The following is a 16,397-nucleotide window of genomic DNA, read 5'->3' on the forward strand; positions in this document are numbered from 1 at the left end:
TCATTTTATTCTATAATGTAAATAAATTTGACAGATCTGTGATTAAGGTCAACATGATTACTGCTCCACACACTGAAGGTAGCACCCCACGACTTGTGGGCACAGAGGACTAAGCCAACAGCACCCATAGGTATTAGATTGGTGCCAGGAATGAAACTCTCTCAGTACTCGGCAAAATATGTAAAATGTGATGGCATCTGTGATGTGTCAGTCTCTACTGTGTATCCAGTATTCTATTCCTGAAGCAGAAAACTTCGGTCGTGCCCAAGGGGTGCCACAGTGCAAGTAATATGATATATGATAAATGGGATGTTGTATAACATGGATGGATAAAGTCACCGCTGGAGACATGAGGGTCACATCTTCTCGACCTTGGACACAAAGTTCTGGATGTCACGGGCCAGAAGTTCTGGTTCCTCAAAGGCGGCAAAGTGCCCCCCGCGTGGCATGTAGGTGTAGGAGACAATGTTGCGGAACTTCTGCTTGGCCCACACCCGGGGCACATGCACCAGCTCACAGGGGAAGGCAGCGACTCCGGTGGGTACAGACACCCCGATCCTGGAATGAGAATCAGCCCATTAGTGGCATCTTATCTCCAATCACAGGGGGCACAGACATAGGAGAGGGACCCAGGATACTGTGTGATGGCGCCCCCCACAGTGCTGCTGACCCTGATGGCGTGTGATGGCGTCCCCCACAGTGCTGCTTACCCTGAATGGGGTTTGGACACTATTGCCTCTGCTATTGGGATTTGGCACTTGCAGGAATGGTAATAGCCCCCTGATGGCACATACCATCCTGTATCATAAAAAGTACTTTGTAGTTCCATTCCTTGGTATTCTCCAGATCTCTGCTTGCTGTCACTGAATGGAAACAATGCTATACACATCCAGGGACTGAAAAACTGTGCGCAGCTACGGCTGTTCCATATGGCATGAATGCTATAGATCTTTAGTGCAGAATTCTGACACGGTAAATCCGTAGCGTTTTCAGTATGGGAGTATGCCGCAGGACGCAGCCAAATCCGCAGCGAGAATTTACATGTCAAAATCTGCAGGTTAGGCCTCATGTCCACGGGGAAAATCAGGCCTGCTACGGATTCTCCATGGAGAATCTGCAGCGGGTCCCTCCTGCCCGCGGACATGAGCGCTGAAAATAAGAATAAACTTACCCGCAGCGGACCGTGCAGATCTTCTCTTCTTCGCAGCCGGATCTTCTTTCTTCGGCCGGTGGATAAGTTTATTCTTATTTTTGTCTCCCGCGGATCCGGACGGCTTCCATAGACTTCAATAGAAGCCTGCGGGAGCCGTCCCCGCGGAGACCCGCACCTAAATGGAGCATGGTCCATTTTTTTTCATGCTCCATATTTTTTTAAAATCACTCTTATTGACCATCTGCGGGTATTTATCTACCCGCGGGTGGTCAATGCATCCCTATGGGACGCGGATCCGCGCGCGGGAGAAGAGTTAAAATCCGCTGCGGATTTTAATTCTTCTTTTCCCCGTGGACATGAGGCTGTGGATTTGGGTGCTGAATTTACTGCAGCTTGGGGTGCGTCTGCGGCCTATTCTGTACAATGTGATAGGTCCCCAAGGCCTCGTTCATACAGTTCAAGGCCAATGTCACGCAGGCGTAAGCGCATTTATGCGTACATTTGCGCCAAGTACTTGCACAATGAATGTTGCATATTTGCGCACATGTCTGTGTTTTACTGTAATTTTGCACATGCAAATCATGCACATTGGCGTGTGTAAAAAAAAACACGTAACCGCGCTCCAATCCATTGAAATGGGCGGTTAAGTCAATTAGTTCAATATCTGCTATTTTTGTGCACAAATGTGCTGGAAAATAAAGCGCGCGGCGTATGCTTTACACAAACAAAACGCGCTCAGAAAATATGCTTCTATGCATGAACCCAATGACAACAATGGGTTCTATTCACTGAGTTTTGCGCACACAAAAAACGCTTTGCAGATACCTTCGTGTGACGCAGGGCTAATTGTCAGATCCTCAGCAGATTTTTCGAACTGAGGCTGGCTTCAGACAAGAGTATCTGTGCACGCAAAATGTGCCTGCGCAATCCGCCTTGATCTCGATGGTTTGTACGTATCTCCATATTTTGCGTGCGCATTTCAGCTGGGCAAAAAATTTTTTTTAGCAGATTCTATTTTTCTGCTTATTTGCGCTTCAAATGTCCACATAGAAGTCCATGGGGGCCGAGCCTCAGCGTTCTGGCGCAGATCCGCATGCAAATTTAACGCCAGTCAATGGATAAAATCCGTTTATGGTTGCCCAAGGACAGACATGTCATTTCTACTTTCCTGCGATGCGGCTCTGTGCCCTGTGAACTACACTGTGGGTTTCCGTCGCAGTCAACTGAATGCTAAAATGCCATCGATTTTGAATCGCTCCCGGCTCTGCTGTCAATCTCCTTCCCGGCGGTCTGCAATGGATGGATGGCCAATGTCCGGCAAGTTACAGTGGGAACGGGACAGCAGAGACCAGGAGCCAATGGGCAGCTAGGGGCGTGACCACAGTGTTACCTGCAGCTAAGGCTGGTAAACCCCTAGCTTCTGGTGGAGACATAATACACTAGTACACAGATCAGGACCCTCCGCTGGTCCATTAGATGCTGGCATAGTTACTTCAGTTTTGTTTCTGCAGGATCTTTCTGCTGCATCAGTGAACACTACTCTCTGTGCCTCTCTCTGTGATGCAGCTGCAATCCTTTTTATAGGGAGCTAACAGAAAGTTCCCGAACATTTGGGTTTTGCGCCATTCACAATCCTTGGGGGGGGGGCGCTCTCTCATGGCGGTGACGCACCAGCTGCCCTCAGACAACAAAGTGCGGGTACTTGTACCGGCACTGCTCTTTACCCTTCGTGGCCGGATCCCGAATTTTGGTGACAGGCCACACCCCTTTTATGCAAAGCCATATCCTCTGTATCCCATAATAGTGCCCTTCAGTGACTCCCCTTCCCTCACAATGATAATGCCCCTCACAGGCCCATTTAGTAATATCCCATTTTCCCGAAAATAAGACCTACCCTGATTTTTGGGGGAGGTTTGTACATATTTCCATATTTTGCGTGCGCATTTCAGCTGTGCAAATTTTTTTTTTTAAAAATAGAGCAGATTCTATTTTTCTGCTTATTTTCGCTTCAAATGTCCACATAGAAGTCAATGGGGGCGGAGCCTCAGCACTCTGGGCAGATCCACATGCAAATTTAACGCCAGTCAATGGGTAAAATCCGTTTCTGGTCGCCCGAGGACAGACATGTCATTTCTACCTTCCTGCGATGTGGCTCTGTGCCCTGTGAACCACACTGTGGGTTTCCATCGCGGTCAACTGAACGCTAAAATGCCATCGATTTTGAATTGTATTTTGGCGCAGAATCCGCCTCAGAATGAACTTCAAAATTATGCCGTGTTAATAGAGTCTAACACAGCTGAGGGTTTGTTACAATGTATCTATCAGTCTGGATAATCCCCTGTGTGGTAAAGACATCAGCAGCACAAATCTCTCTCCTGCCCTGATAGTTTGTTACAATGTATCAGTCTGGAGCCCAGGATGTTTAGCCCACCAAGGGCCGTCTATAGTGGAGCCATTGCAACAGACCCTCAGCCAGAGGTATTAGGTCAGACTAGTTATCAGAGCCTTGATGTAAGCAAGAATGTGCCCATTCACTGACAGCAAGCAGAGATTCTGAACATGGTGAAGAACGGGAACACAAGACTCTGAATATAGATGTGAAAGAGCCTAATCCACAGAAGACTGGGCGAACGTTTACAGAAAACATGGCTGCTTCTTCCAAAAACAGCGCCATGCCGCTGCGCTGCAATACCACACACAACCCATGAACACAGGTGGCGCTGTGATTAGATAAGAAGCCATGTTTTTCTAAACCTGGACAATCCCTTAAATTGTGCACCAGGCAGCATGAAGTGAATCTGAGGGGCTGGTAGAAGCAGGGCCAGACCTAGTAGCGCTACCAAGGGCCAAACAGCAGAGGGGCGCGTAGACCCCCCAGGTAGAGGGGGCTTTATCATACATCTCTTAGTGACATCATTGTGCAGCTGCAATGACATCATCAACCCCTGACCGCTGCCCTGGGGCCGTATTGTCACAACACCCATCAAAACCAACCCAAATCCCATACTGCCCCCCATCTGCAGCCTTACTTGGTGTCAGGGGTGCGATTATAGTTGCGTGGAAAGTTCTCCTTGTAGAACCTCATGGAGGATGCAATGGATCCCGTAATCCAGTAGATCATGATGTTGGTTAAGAGATCATCAAGAGAGAATTTCCTGAGAAGAAGGGAGATAATTAGATATGGATCCCCCGCCCCCCACATCTCAATATAACGCATCTACAGCCAGGTATAATCTACATACTGTATAATCTTTCTAAATTCTGTTGCCTACTCTAGTCACAGCCAGAGCTGCAGTCACAGTTCTGCTGTAACATCATATGTAATATTCTAGTGATTTCCAGAGCTGCATTCGCAATTCTGCTGTTATATCATAGTTTATACTCCAGAGGATAGCAGGATTGTGAATGCAGCTCTGGATGTGACTGAAATTAAATAACATGCAGTAACAGCAGATTTGTCGATGCATCTCTGGACGTAGTAGAGCAGGACTAAATAGATTTAAGCAGAGGGTTTACACTTTTTCTGAAGATTTATGAAAACTTAAGGCTAGCAGCTCTGGCTGTAACTGGAGTACAAGGCATAATGTAACAGCAGAATTACTTGATCTAACTGAAATAAAAGCCACAAAATGAACAAAACAATTGTGAATTCAGCTCTGGATGTGACTGGAGCAGAACTGAAGCCATTATATAACTGCAGAATTCTGAATGCAGCTCTGGATGTGACTACAGTATAAGACATGATGTAACTACAAAACTGTGAATACAGATCTGGATATACCAGGATTAGTACCAGATGAGTATTAGCAGGGATTTACAGTTTCTCAGGAGACTTAAGTCTCTGTCTTAGAATGATAAGAATGTCCAGCATTGTTGCAAAGCATCATGGTCCTGAACAAACCTGTCCATGATGTGGCCCCCCTGCCCAAGAGCCCCGTCTGTCCCCCTGTTGCTACAAGCTGTGACAATCTATAATAGTGACTACTCACCTGTCTAGGCCGCCCTCGTCCAGCTCCCGGAAGGAGTTGTCCGTCCACGTTGAGAACTTCTCTAGGATGTAGGCAGCGAGTCCAGCAGGAGAGTCATTCAGAGCCGAGCCTGAGAAACAAGGGGTATGTGGGGTGAAGGGGCATCCAGTGGTCTTATATAGGTTATAAGGCGCCTCTATTGGTTCAGTGTTTCCCATCAATCAATAGTGCATGGGAAGATGATAACCTGTGTAATATATTATGTTAGAGAACAGCGTCTCCCTCTCCGCTTATCAAACACTTCTTACCCCTCTACAACAACTGCTCGGGATCTCAGCACTCACTGATGAACCACAACTACTCTGAAGGTAGGCAGAGTGGCCAGTCAGCCCTTCAAGAGCTGCAGAGAGATGTACAGAGTATCCCCAGGACAAAGATCAAGGGTACTGGTGCATTATGTGTCCACCGGAAGTATGGTTGGAGACATGGGTTAGATACAGGTGATGGCCACAGGTGGTTGGCTGATGCACGCTGTCACTTTGGCCACTGGGCTTCCTTCCCTGCTCCGGAAACCTGCATGCAGTGTCCCATCTCCACTGCCATGAGTGTCTCGGCTCCCATCTTCCCTACTGACCCCGCTGCTGTCAGTCTCCTATGGATGGATGGCCGATGTCCGGCAAGTTACAGTGGGGACAGGACAGCAGAGACCAGGAGCCAATGGGCAGCTAGGGGCGTGACCACGGCGTTACCTGCAGCTAAGGCTGGTCAACCCCTAGCTTATGGTGGAGACATAATGCAATAGTACCCAGATCAAGACCCTCCGCAGGACCCTCCGCTGGTCCATTAGATGTGGGCACAGCTACTTCAGTTTTGTTGCTGCAGGATCTTTCTGCTGCATCAGTGAACACTACTCTCTGTGCCTCTCTCTGTGATGTAGCTGCAATCCTTTTTATAGGGAGCTGACGGAAATTTCCCGAACATTTGGGTCTTATGCCATGCACAATCCTTACAGGGAGGAGGGAGGAGGATAGGAGGGGAGGAAGGGGAGTGGCTGTCTTATGGCAGTGATGCACCAGCTGCATTTAGTAATACCCTGTTTTCCCAAAAATAATACCTACCCTGATTTTTTTTGGAGGCTTGAAATATAAGCCCTATCCCAAAAATAAGCCTTAGCTGCATTACATAAAAAAAGGAATACATTACCTAGCAGGCTCGGTCCAGGTCCCTCCCGCTGCTCTCCAGAGCTCTGTCGTGCATCTTGCAGTCCTCGGCTGTGATTGGTTCATTGAGCACTGTATTGATTGGCTGAGCAGCAGTCGAAGAACCAATCACAGCCATCGCGTTGTGAAGACGGAATTTATGAATTAGGTAATCAATGCCACAGGTCAGCGCGTCGGAGCTCCAGAGAGCAGCAGGAGGGACCTGAACTGAGCCTGCTAAGTAAGACATCCCTGAAAATAGGACCTAGTGCCTCTTTTGGGGCAAAAATTAATATAAGACTGGGTCTTATTGTGGGGGAAACACAGTAATGACCTGTTTAATCATGCCCCATTGCCCCTCATGGTCCAGGTTTAGTAATTATCTCCCTCATGACCCTGTTTAGTAATAAACCCCATGCAATAATAATAATCCATTGCCCCTCATGGCCCCAATTAATAATAATGCCCCCTCATGTCCTTGTTTATTAATAATGCAACTCATTCCCCGTTTAATAAAAATGCCTCCATTTAATAATAATGCCCCATTTGGACCCGTTTATTAGTAATGCCCATTTGATTAAAACAATAACCTTTTGTAGCCGAAAAATTAAAAAACAGCTGTACTCATATACATCGCACCTCCCACTCCTGGCCTCTGCACTCCATGATGCTGATCCCAGCATGCTTCCATGTAGACAGGTCGAGGAACAAGCACTTTGTCAAGTGATCGGTATGGCCAGTCCCTGACTAGTGTTGAGCCCAGAGACTGGTTGTACTGATCACCTGACAGTGTGTTTGTCACGTGACCTGTCTAACCCGGAAGCATGTTGTGGATCAGTGGCACGGACTGCAGAGGCCAGGAGTGGGAGGATCAATGTAGAGGTATACAGCTGTTTTCTATTTTTTTTTTGCAGTTGTGGATTATTTGTAGAGGCTGTTTTGACAACTCTGGGCCCCCTGGAGCCTCAGGCCGAGGCAGCCACCCCTATTATAATCCATCATTGGGTGGGGTGGAGGAGTGGGACATGCCCCTTGCCTCCTGGGACTGCAGAACAGCATCCTAAATATGGCACTGTCCCACAGAATTTGGGATGGTTGAGAGGCACCACCTTGCAAAAACCTTGTTGGATGACGTCTTGCTGTCCCGATACGCACCTTTAAATTAACTCGACATACCGTGGCCATCTAAGATTTGCTGCCACAAAAACCTTGTTGGATGACATCTTGCTGCCTCGATACACCTTTAAATGGACTTGGCCATCTAAGATTTGCTGCTCTTCTCCTTAGCTTTTCTCCCGTTGCTATAGGCAAAGATCATACCTTGCCAGTCTACTTCCGAGCCAAACCTAACAACAACCCAATGGATCCACAATAGCCATAGGTACTCCGCCATAATTACTGTTGACCATTCTTACCGACTGTGTCAGGTTTGGTCGCCTGTATGTGCATGTATCCAGTTTCCCGTATGATTCTGAACACATTCTTTTCCATATAGGGATAAAGGCGTTTGGTGTCTTCTCTCGTCATCCCCACCAACCAGGGCATATATCGACCAATCAACAGTGATTTCAGCCTCCCTAGTCCTCCCATCTGAAGCGTCATAAAGTTCAGATGGAGACCTTTTACCGACCTACGAGAAGAGAATGACATGGAGCATGGTTAGAGTACAACCCCCAAATGTCACATCCATATGATGTAGAAGTGTGGCAGATGTCCTCAGATGCCTCTTCCCCTTATATTTCACTGCCTATAACTATTGACAATCTTTGCACTCACTGAAATACGCAATGGCAATGAAAAGTAGCCAGAGCATGAAGGACACCATGCAGAAGACCAGATACTTACTCTGGTTTCATCTGAGATAAGATGGTGGTGATTCTACTGCCCCAGTCTCCACCCTGAAGGTAAAATTCATTGAATCCAAGTCTTAGCATTAACTTGTAGAAGATCCGGGCAGCAGCGTTGGCGTTGAATCCTACGTGTAAGGAGACAACAGGGTCAATTTAGGAGCAAAAACAAGATTTTCAAAAAATCTTCGCAGAGCTACAATCGCGGTCTTGGTCAGGACATCATTGAAGTCCAGTACTCACCCTTCTTAGATGAAGCCTCAGAAAAGCCATATCCTGGGATAGAGGGACATATGACCTCAAAGGCAACATTTGGATTTAGACCATACTTCCCGGGTTCTGTGAGGAGTGGCAGGATGTGATAGAACTCGTAGAAGGAGCCTGGCCAGCCATGGACCATAAGAAGAGGGTAGACCTTCTGTCCTGGGGTCACATGTAACGGCTTCACGTGGATAAAATGCACATCCAGACCTGAGGGATAAAGAGCGATATCCAGTATCATGGACGTATGGACGTGTGGTTTTTGAGGATCAGCCATCTAAGGTCTCCTCTACCTTCTATGGTCGTTTTGAAGTGAGGATATTTATTAAGGATCTTTACTTGTTTCTTCCAGTCAAATTTATTCCTCCAGTAAGAAATCACCATCCTCAAATACTTAGAGTTAAACCCGTAGTGGAATTTGGCATCTTCTAGAGGAGGGAAGAACCTGGTGCTGTCCAAGCGTCTATGAAGGTCCTAGAGAGAAAACCAAAGTACATTCCTTATAAACCAATGATGGGGGTCTTCAGTCACGGTGGAATGCAGACCACTCACACTATCCTTACATCTGTAGGTTCTTGTCTTCCATCCTTCCGACCTTACATCTGATACCTACACCCAACTCATTCATCCACATGCAGTCCCCATTCCTGTCCATCTGTAGCAGTGCTCTTCTGTCTAATTTGGGGGTTTTGGTTCAGTATTTAGGGACTCTGACGCGATGTCTTCTAGACTTCTATCATGACAAGTCACAATATCCTGTCCCTGCATTGATCCTGGTGTCCCAGCAGAGGAGTAAGGTGCAGCTCTTGAGCCCCAACTATCTTGCAGATTATATTTAGGGTCCTGTTAGGCTCCAGGGCCCAGAACCGCCCTTATATTTACCTCTGGTGTTCCTAAGGGGTGAAGTGGCTTTCGGGGTACAGACCCTACATAGGTTTCAGATCCTACCATATAATAATGTGTTGCACAGATAAATGAATACCTCAATATCGGCCTCCGAGGCTTCAATGGTGTAGGGGCGCACACAAGTATCCTCTCCATGGGTGTGAGGCCTCTCCCCTGGACCCCACCAGCCGTCTCCCAGCTCTAGAGTCTTTATCTTCCTTCCATGCAGCTTCCAGCACAAAAGAGCCCCTCCAAGGCCAACAGCAGCGGGGATCAGGAGGCTGCGAGGCCAGTGGTCATTGAAGGCCGACCTGCAGAGAACCAGATGTTAGGAGGGCGCTCTAAAGCACATTACATCAAAATGGATGCTGTGAACTGTAAGGATCCCCCACTGTAGAGTTTTGTGACAAGTTGTAGGACATAACATACTGATTGCAGGGGGTGACACCAATAAGAACTCAAGAGGGTACACCTCACCTCAGCACTTCATAGAGACTACAAGATTTGTGAACATGTGAGAGGGATGAAAGGGCCTGACGACTAGGGGCCGAAGATGTGATCTGCCAGCAAGTGGGTCCTAATCACATGGGGCCGAAACTGACATCACAGCGAATGGCAGGAGAGGGAGGCTTTCATCGTGCCAGGACTTGGTCCTAAAGCAGATGACAGCGCTATGAACTCAAAAGGATGGGGCAAGTTGCAGGATGTGCAAGACCAGTCCAACAAGATGATAGTGTCCACACTGTAGGGACTATGATGGACTGGTGTGATTGATGGAGCATCTTCCTGGAAGGGACTATGATATGGGCAATGTAGGACTTGTTACAATGTCATGTGATGTTTAGGTAATGTGATGCAAGGCATTATGGGGAAAATTTACTAAGCCTGGCATTTCCTGCTCTGTGCTTCATACAGTTTCCTCCAGCGCACATTACACTAAATACATGAAGAGGTGTATGCATCACTGTTATTGCCATGTGCCTTCATAAAAATGTATCATTGGTCCCAACCAGGTGTACATTTCTAGCATAATTTATGCCAGTTTGTGGGGTAAATTACCCATAAATCCTTTGGTCCAGGTGGCCACACCCACTCAAGACAAGCCACACCCCCTTTTTTTTAAAGTGGTGAGGCCCCTGCAGGCGAAACAAAAGTTGCAAAACTTTTGGGCAAGCAGGGCTTACTCAAAAAATGTGCACCTTTTATACGTTAGTATTCTGGCTTACAAAATTTTGTAAATGTCCCTCTATGCGCAAAGTGAAGATATGCGATCTACTGTGACGGGGGGAATAAAGCACTTTGCGTAGTGATGTAACTCGACGGTAAAAGATAATGTGAGACGGAGTACTGCGAGAGGAGTTGTCAGGAATGAGGTAAGTTTGAACTGCCTTGTTCCCTTGATCTGGACATGTGGATATATCGGTTATGTGTGACTTCCGGTTAAATTACAGAACGTTTAAGTACGAAATAACCTGTCATGGATTGAAACCAGTTCGTCCAGTATAAAAAAATACTGCTACCACCTCCATCTGCCACTGCAATGCCATCTCATGCCACCTACCTGCTTCGAACACAGAGAAGAAGACTTTTGAATGCACCTCTGGATGTGAATAGAGCATAAACCTTGGGAACACAGCTCTGGATGTGAGTATAGTGTATGAGTTTTGAAAGGCAGCTGTGGATATGACTGAAGTATAAGACATTAGAAGGCTACTCTGAGTGTGATTGGCGTATAAAATATAGGGATGCAGCTCTGGGTGTGATTGGAGCTCAAAAAAGATGTGACTCAGGTAAATTGTAGTGGGCTGAGGAGACAGCGGGGTAAACCTGATGGTATGTCACGAGTGGCTCTACTGCCTCTTCCCGGTGTATCCAAAGCTGCGGCCTACCCAGCCTTGCTCAGGGCCCGGTATTAACAACTGTGTCAATCAGTGCATTACTTATCTGTCACGTGACGCCAGTGCCTCTTCCTAGGTGAGCCATTACCCATATAGAATAAAAGAGTCCACAGTCAAATGATAGTTTTAAGGCACTCGGTTTCTTTACTCACAATTTCAACTTTGATTTTCCAAGTACAAAACCCTTTGACAGTCTTCAGAACACATACAGACACACAGAAGACAGACTCCATGAGATGGGCACACACCACTCAAAGATACCTCTGGGCCACAACAAAAATACTCAACATTGGATGTACTGTAGATTTTGAAGTACTCAGCAGTCACACCTCAACATAACAGGTCCAATAATGAAGGGGTTAAGCAAATGATGAAACCAAATGTCTGATTTCTCTGTTTTCTATGGAAGTTGCTAAATATTAGAGATGAGCGAGTATACTCACTAAGGCACATTACTCGAGCGAGTAGTGCCTTAGCCGAGTATCTCCCCGCTCGTCTCTAAAGATTCGGGGTCCGGCGCGGGTGACAAGTGAGTTGCGGCGGGGAGCGGGGGGAGAGAGGGAGAGAGATCTCCCCTCCGTTCCTCCCTGCTTCCCGCCGGTCCCTGAATCTTTAGAGACGAGCGGGGAGATACTCAGCTAAGGCACTACTCGCTCGAGTAATGTGCCTTAGAGAGTATACTCGCTCATCTCTACTAAATATTAGCATTCCCATCAGACAGGATCCTTGACACTGGCTGACATGCGCTGCCCTGTCTACTGTTAGGTCCTTGAGGGACTTTTCACGCGGGACGGAATTAGTCCACACGGACATTTCTGCGTCACGGTGTAATCTCTATGGGGCTTGAATTCTGCACCCGTTAAAATCCGTGCGCCTTTACTTCAAAACCGCAAGATTAAATTCCGCAGCTGAAAAGCTTTCTGCTGCGCAATTAGGGTGGTTTTACATGGGCGATAAAATCGTGCGCTGTGAGAGTCCGTAAAAAGGCAAATTTATAAAACCAATGTTTTTGAATCATTTTTCCTTCCCATTAGCGATGCTTTCACTGATGAGACGTTGCGAGAACAAAAACAAATCGCGGCGCGCTCTATCTTTCTGCGATGTGCGATTTTTTATCTCCCATGTTTCCCTATGGAACCTCCTTTTTATTGCATCGCAACACACAAACTTGCGTTGCAATTTCAACATCAGAAAGTCCTATTGACTCTTGCGATAAAAAAATTGCGCAATTTTATTGTGGGCGGCAGCGATGTGATGCGATGATGCGCTGCATCCTGTGTACAGTTCTGTCCTGTGTGAAGGGACCCTGATGGCTGTGAGCTCAGTGTCAGGTGGGAGCCGGTGTGTCACCCCAGGCACCGTTCTGGAATATGTGGCAGTTCTAACCTCCGGCCTCGTATCAGGAGTCTTCAGCACCTCACATTATTTGTACCCGATGCAATCTAGAAAACACAAATATTAATCTGGAAACAGTCAGCAAGCTGCTGTTAGGATTTCTACAGAATTGTGAATGCAGCTCTGGTTGTAACTTGAGTATAAGGCAGGAAGTTTGTGCCAATCTATGGGAGGTGGGCTGCCACTGCATGTGCTTGGGTAGCGCTGGCACCAAGAAAAAAAAGTTTGTAAAATTTTACTAGAAGGGGCGCCAACTTCATCCCTGTGTTGGTGATATCTCCGGTTATCTTGGAAGAAGCGAATCACGCCATTTCTGAATTCATTGGGGTCCTACAGCGGAGCTGACATGCTGGGTGCCCCCCACCCCTCACCTGCCATCCTCCAGGAGCTGCTGCCACATATTGGGCTCTGCGGTGCCTCTTGCTCAGTGACTGCCCTTTGTCCTGTCACATGCAGGGATAAGGCAGACCGCCCGCTGCCCCTCCCCCTCCTTTCTCTTCAAATATCAGGTGTCGGAGTCATCCAAGTGCAAATGGAAATCAACTGCAAATAGAAAGACGATAAAATAAACATGTCGCCTCCCGCGCGAGCTTCCCTGTGCACGGCCGCAGCCACCAACGGCCACCTTTCCATAGACCCTCAATGGTTCATACTGTAAATCTGCTTGGTTTTGCGTCTTTAAATCCCCCTTTTCTTTGCTACTGCTATGTGCAGTGTCAGTCCTTACTAGTTCTGGCATTCTGTTCATGAAGAACAGAGCTGTAGATGAGGGCTGCAGTATCGGGAATCAGTCTGTGATCATCATCAGTATAAACCTCTGCAGCTGGTGGGAGAGAATCTGTGATAAGAGCAGAAAACAGCAAGCGCCAAATCCTCATCGTCCCTCCACACAACCGTCAGTTACATATAACTGTCTACAGATCATATACGGTCTACCTGTAACTTCCACTAGGGGGAGCTCACTGTCTAACTATTCATACAGCCACCACTAAGTGGCAGTCACTATATAAAGATATATACAGCCAGCACTAGAGGAGCTCATTGTATACAGATTCATACAGCCACCACTAGGGGGAGATCACTGCATATAGCTTTCTACAACCAACACTGCAGGGAGTTTATTACATATACAGGTAAATGCAGAACTAAAAACTAAATCAGTATACAGAGAGCTCCCCCTAGTGATGATAGAAAGACTTCATATTCTCATTCCCTCGGCAGTGGATATAAAAATTCTTCACACCCCTGTTAAAATGTCATGCTTCGTCATGTTAAAAAAATCTGAGAAAGATGAATCCTTTCAGATTTATTCCCCCTCCGTGTGAGCCGTTATCTGGACAATGCCAGTGGAAAACAAACTAAAAACCCTTTAGGGTGGAAAAATAAAAATAGCAAAACTACAATATTATGGTTACATAAGTGTTCACACCCTCTTATATTTGTGGGTGTGGTTGTGTTCAGTATTAGCCAATCACATTTAACCTCCTGATATAGCAGTCAGCACTCCGCTGCCATTACTTACAGGGATTCTGGTTACCCCATATAAAGTTCATCTCTTCTAGTGCAGCGTCCCATAGGGTGACCCCGGACACATGGCATATGCTGAGGAGCTGGGAGGGTAAAGTATTGGCTTGTCACGTACCAGGCTCCCTCCCGGAGGGACGCATGTGGCCAAGGCCAGGGCAGCGCTGGGCCTCTTCCGGACACTCCCAGCATAGGGATGCCCAATAGACTGGAGAACAGAGGTTGTAGTTGTCACGTGTGACGCCACCGCTCCGGTACCCCCCCGCATGACCATCAGCGGGGAAGTAAAGGAGACACAGACAGTAGTATAGTACCTCAGGTCTCCGGGAACAGTCAGGGCCAGGAATAACCTTTACTTGTAAACTTCACTTTAGCAATACAAGGCACCGATGACCGAATTTAAATAGTGCAAGAATTAAAAAAAAACTAGGAGTACCTCCACGCGGCAGACCCAGACTTCAGGATGCCTGTGTGTTACTAATTAAAGAAGCGTATCTCCACTCAGCGGGATTCAGACTTCAGGACGCTTGAGTGTGAACAATGACTATAGAGTACCTCCACCGGGGGTCCCAGCGTTCAGGACGCGCGGGTGGGTAAAGCAGATAATCATGCACCTCTACACTGGGCTTGCTCTCTGCTCACTCTCTCTCTGCGGCTCGCTTACAATTCATGCTGAAGACAAGCATTCAGGGAAATCTCTCCTCCTCTTCCATCTTCAACAAAGGAGTGCTGAAGGTGCCCCCCATGTGCCTCTGTGTTCTAGCAGCTCTAGAAGATGGACCCCTTTTCCTGCTCTTAACCACTCACATTTATAGCCTCTCTCATACCACGTGACAGGACATAAATTGATACATTTACAGACAGTCAGCTCACACTTTGCAAACATTAACCCATCACACGCTGCAGCTGTGCAATACACATAACAGAATGACAAGACAATTTGCACAGAGCATCAACATGAAAATACATGTATGACATTATGGAGGGGGCCAGGAAAGCTTGTACTGGGCCACTACACTAGGAGGATTTTCCCTGACATTTTCTTAATTTGTCAGTAAAGAGTTTACAGCAGATCAAAAAGATCTGATTGTTGGAAGGTATCAGTCAGGAAAAGGAGACCAAAAGATCTCCAAGACATTACATATACCACGGAACACAGTGAAGATGTCAGCAAGATGTGGGTTACATTTGGCCCAACAGTGACATTACTGAGAACTGGACGTCCCTCAAACATTGATGAAAAGGCCAGGAGAACATTGGCGGCCAAGAGGAGCTGCAGGAGTTTCTGGGAAGTCCAGACATATGAAGAATACCATCTCCCGTATTCTTCATATGTCTGGACTGTCGGGCGGGGGCAAGACAGAAGCCTTTTCTAAACATAGAAATCATCCAAGCCAGTTATGTTTTACCAAAACCACCATCAAGTCTGCCAAAAGTCTGTGGGAGAACCTGTTATGTCTGATGAGACCGAGGGGGAACTTGTTGGCCAGAATTCCAAAAAGGTATGTTTGTTGCAAAGCCTGCAAACACTGCGCATCGCCAGAAGACCCCCAACCCACAGTGAAGATGATGGGCGCAGCATTAGGTTGGGGTCTGTTTTACCACTGGAGCTGGGCTTTAGTCAGGGTGGAGGGAGTTATGAACAGTTCAAATATCAGTCCATTTTGCCACAAAACCTTCAGGCCTCGGCTAAAAAGCTGAAGAGGAATTTCACCACGACGACCGAAAGCCGACCTCCAAATCACCAAGAGAACGGTGGAACCAGAAGATGAAAGCTTTGGAATGGCCAAGCCAAAGCCCCAACCAGAATCCCATTGCAGATCTGTGGGTGACCTGAAGAGGGCGCTACACATGAGATGCCCTCGCAGTCTGACAGATTTGGAGCGTTTTTGCAAGGAAGAGGGGGCAAAGATTGCCAAGTCAAGGTGTGCCATGCCGATAGACACCGACCCAAAAAGACTGAATGCTCTCATAAGTCAAAGGGTGCATCAACAAAGTGTTAGTTTCAGGGTGTGTATATTTATGCAACCACATTATTTTATTTTTGTTCCCACCCTAACAGATTTCAGTTTGTTTTCCATGGAATTGTACAGACAGCGGGTCACATTGTAGGTGGAAATACAGCGGAAATAATTTGTTGGACTTTAACATGACGAAGACCTGGCATTTTAACAGGGGTGTACCAACTTTTCATATCCATTGTATACAGCTTTTGATATTAGTAGCAAAACCGGGGCCCCACTGGGACGTAAAAAATCCCCAGTATT

The 16,397-nt window shown here is 47.0% G+C and overlaps 1 protein-coding gene across 1 annotated transcript; it reads right to left on the bottom strand.

Moving 5' to 3' along the window:
- Nucleotides 1-16,355, bottom strand: LOC136620460 (epoxide hydrolase 1-like). Its single transcript, XM_066595244.1, has 9 exons — nucleotides 12,978-16,355; nucleotides 9,411-9,624; nucleotides 8,722-8,902; nucleotides 8,411-8,638; nucleotides 8,166-8,295; nucleotides 7,736-7,950; nucleotides 5,143-5,251; nucleotides 4,183-4,308; nucleotides 1-558 (listed from the first exon to the last, which is right to left on the bottom strand). Exons 1-9 carry the CDS (start codon nucleotides 13,004-13,006, stop codon nucleotides 357-359), a joined length of 1,434 nt encoding a protein of 477 aa, XP_066451341.1. The 5' UTR covers nucleotides 13,007-16,355; the 3' UTR covers nucleotides 1-356.
- Between the last annotated feature and the right edge of the window lie 42 nt (nucleotides 16,356-16,397).

This window comes from Eleutherodactylus coqui, chromosome 3, assembly GCF_035609145.1.
Source record: "Eleutherodactylus coqui strain aEleCoq1 chromosome 3, aEleCoq1.hap1, whole genome shotgun sequence".
In the NCBI taxonomy this organism is placed as follows: domain Eukaryota; kingdom Metazoa; phylum Chordata; class Amphibia; order Anura; family Eleutherodactylidae; genus Eleutherodactylus; species Eleutherodactylus coqui.

Excerpts from the sequence above, each read along its gene's own strand:
- LOC136620460 (XM_066595244.1), bottom strand. The coding sequence starts at position 13,006 with ATGTGGCAGCAGCTCCTGGAGGATGGCAG. Across the intron at positions 9,625-12,977 it reads CAGCTCCTGGAGGATGGCAG|GTCGGCCTTCAATGACCACT; the intron begins GTGAGGGGTGGG and ends GGTTCTCTGCAG. Across the intron at positions 559-4,182 it reads AATCGCACCCCTGACACCAA|GATCGGGGTGTCTGTACCCA; the intron begins GTAAGGCTGCAG and ends TTCTCATTCCAG.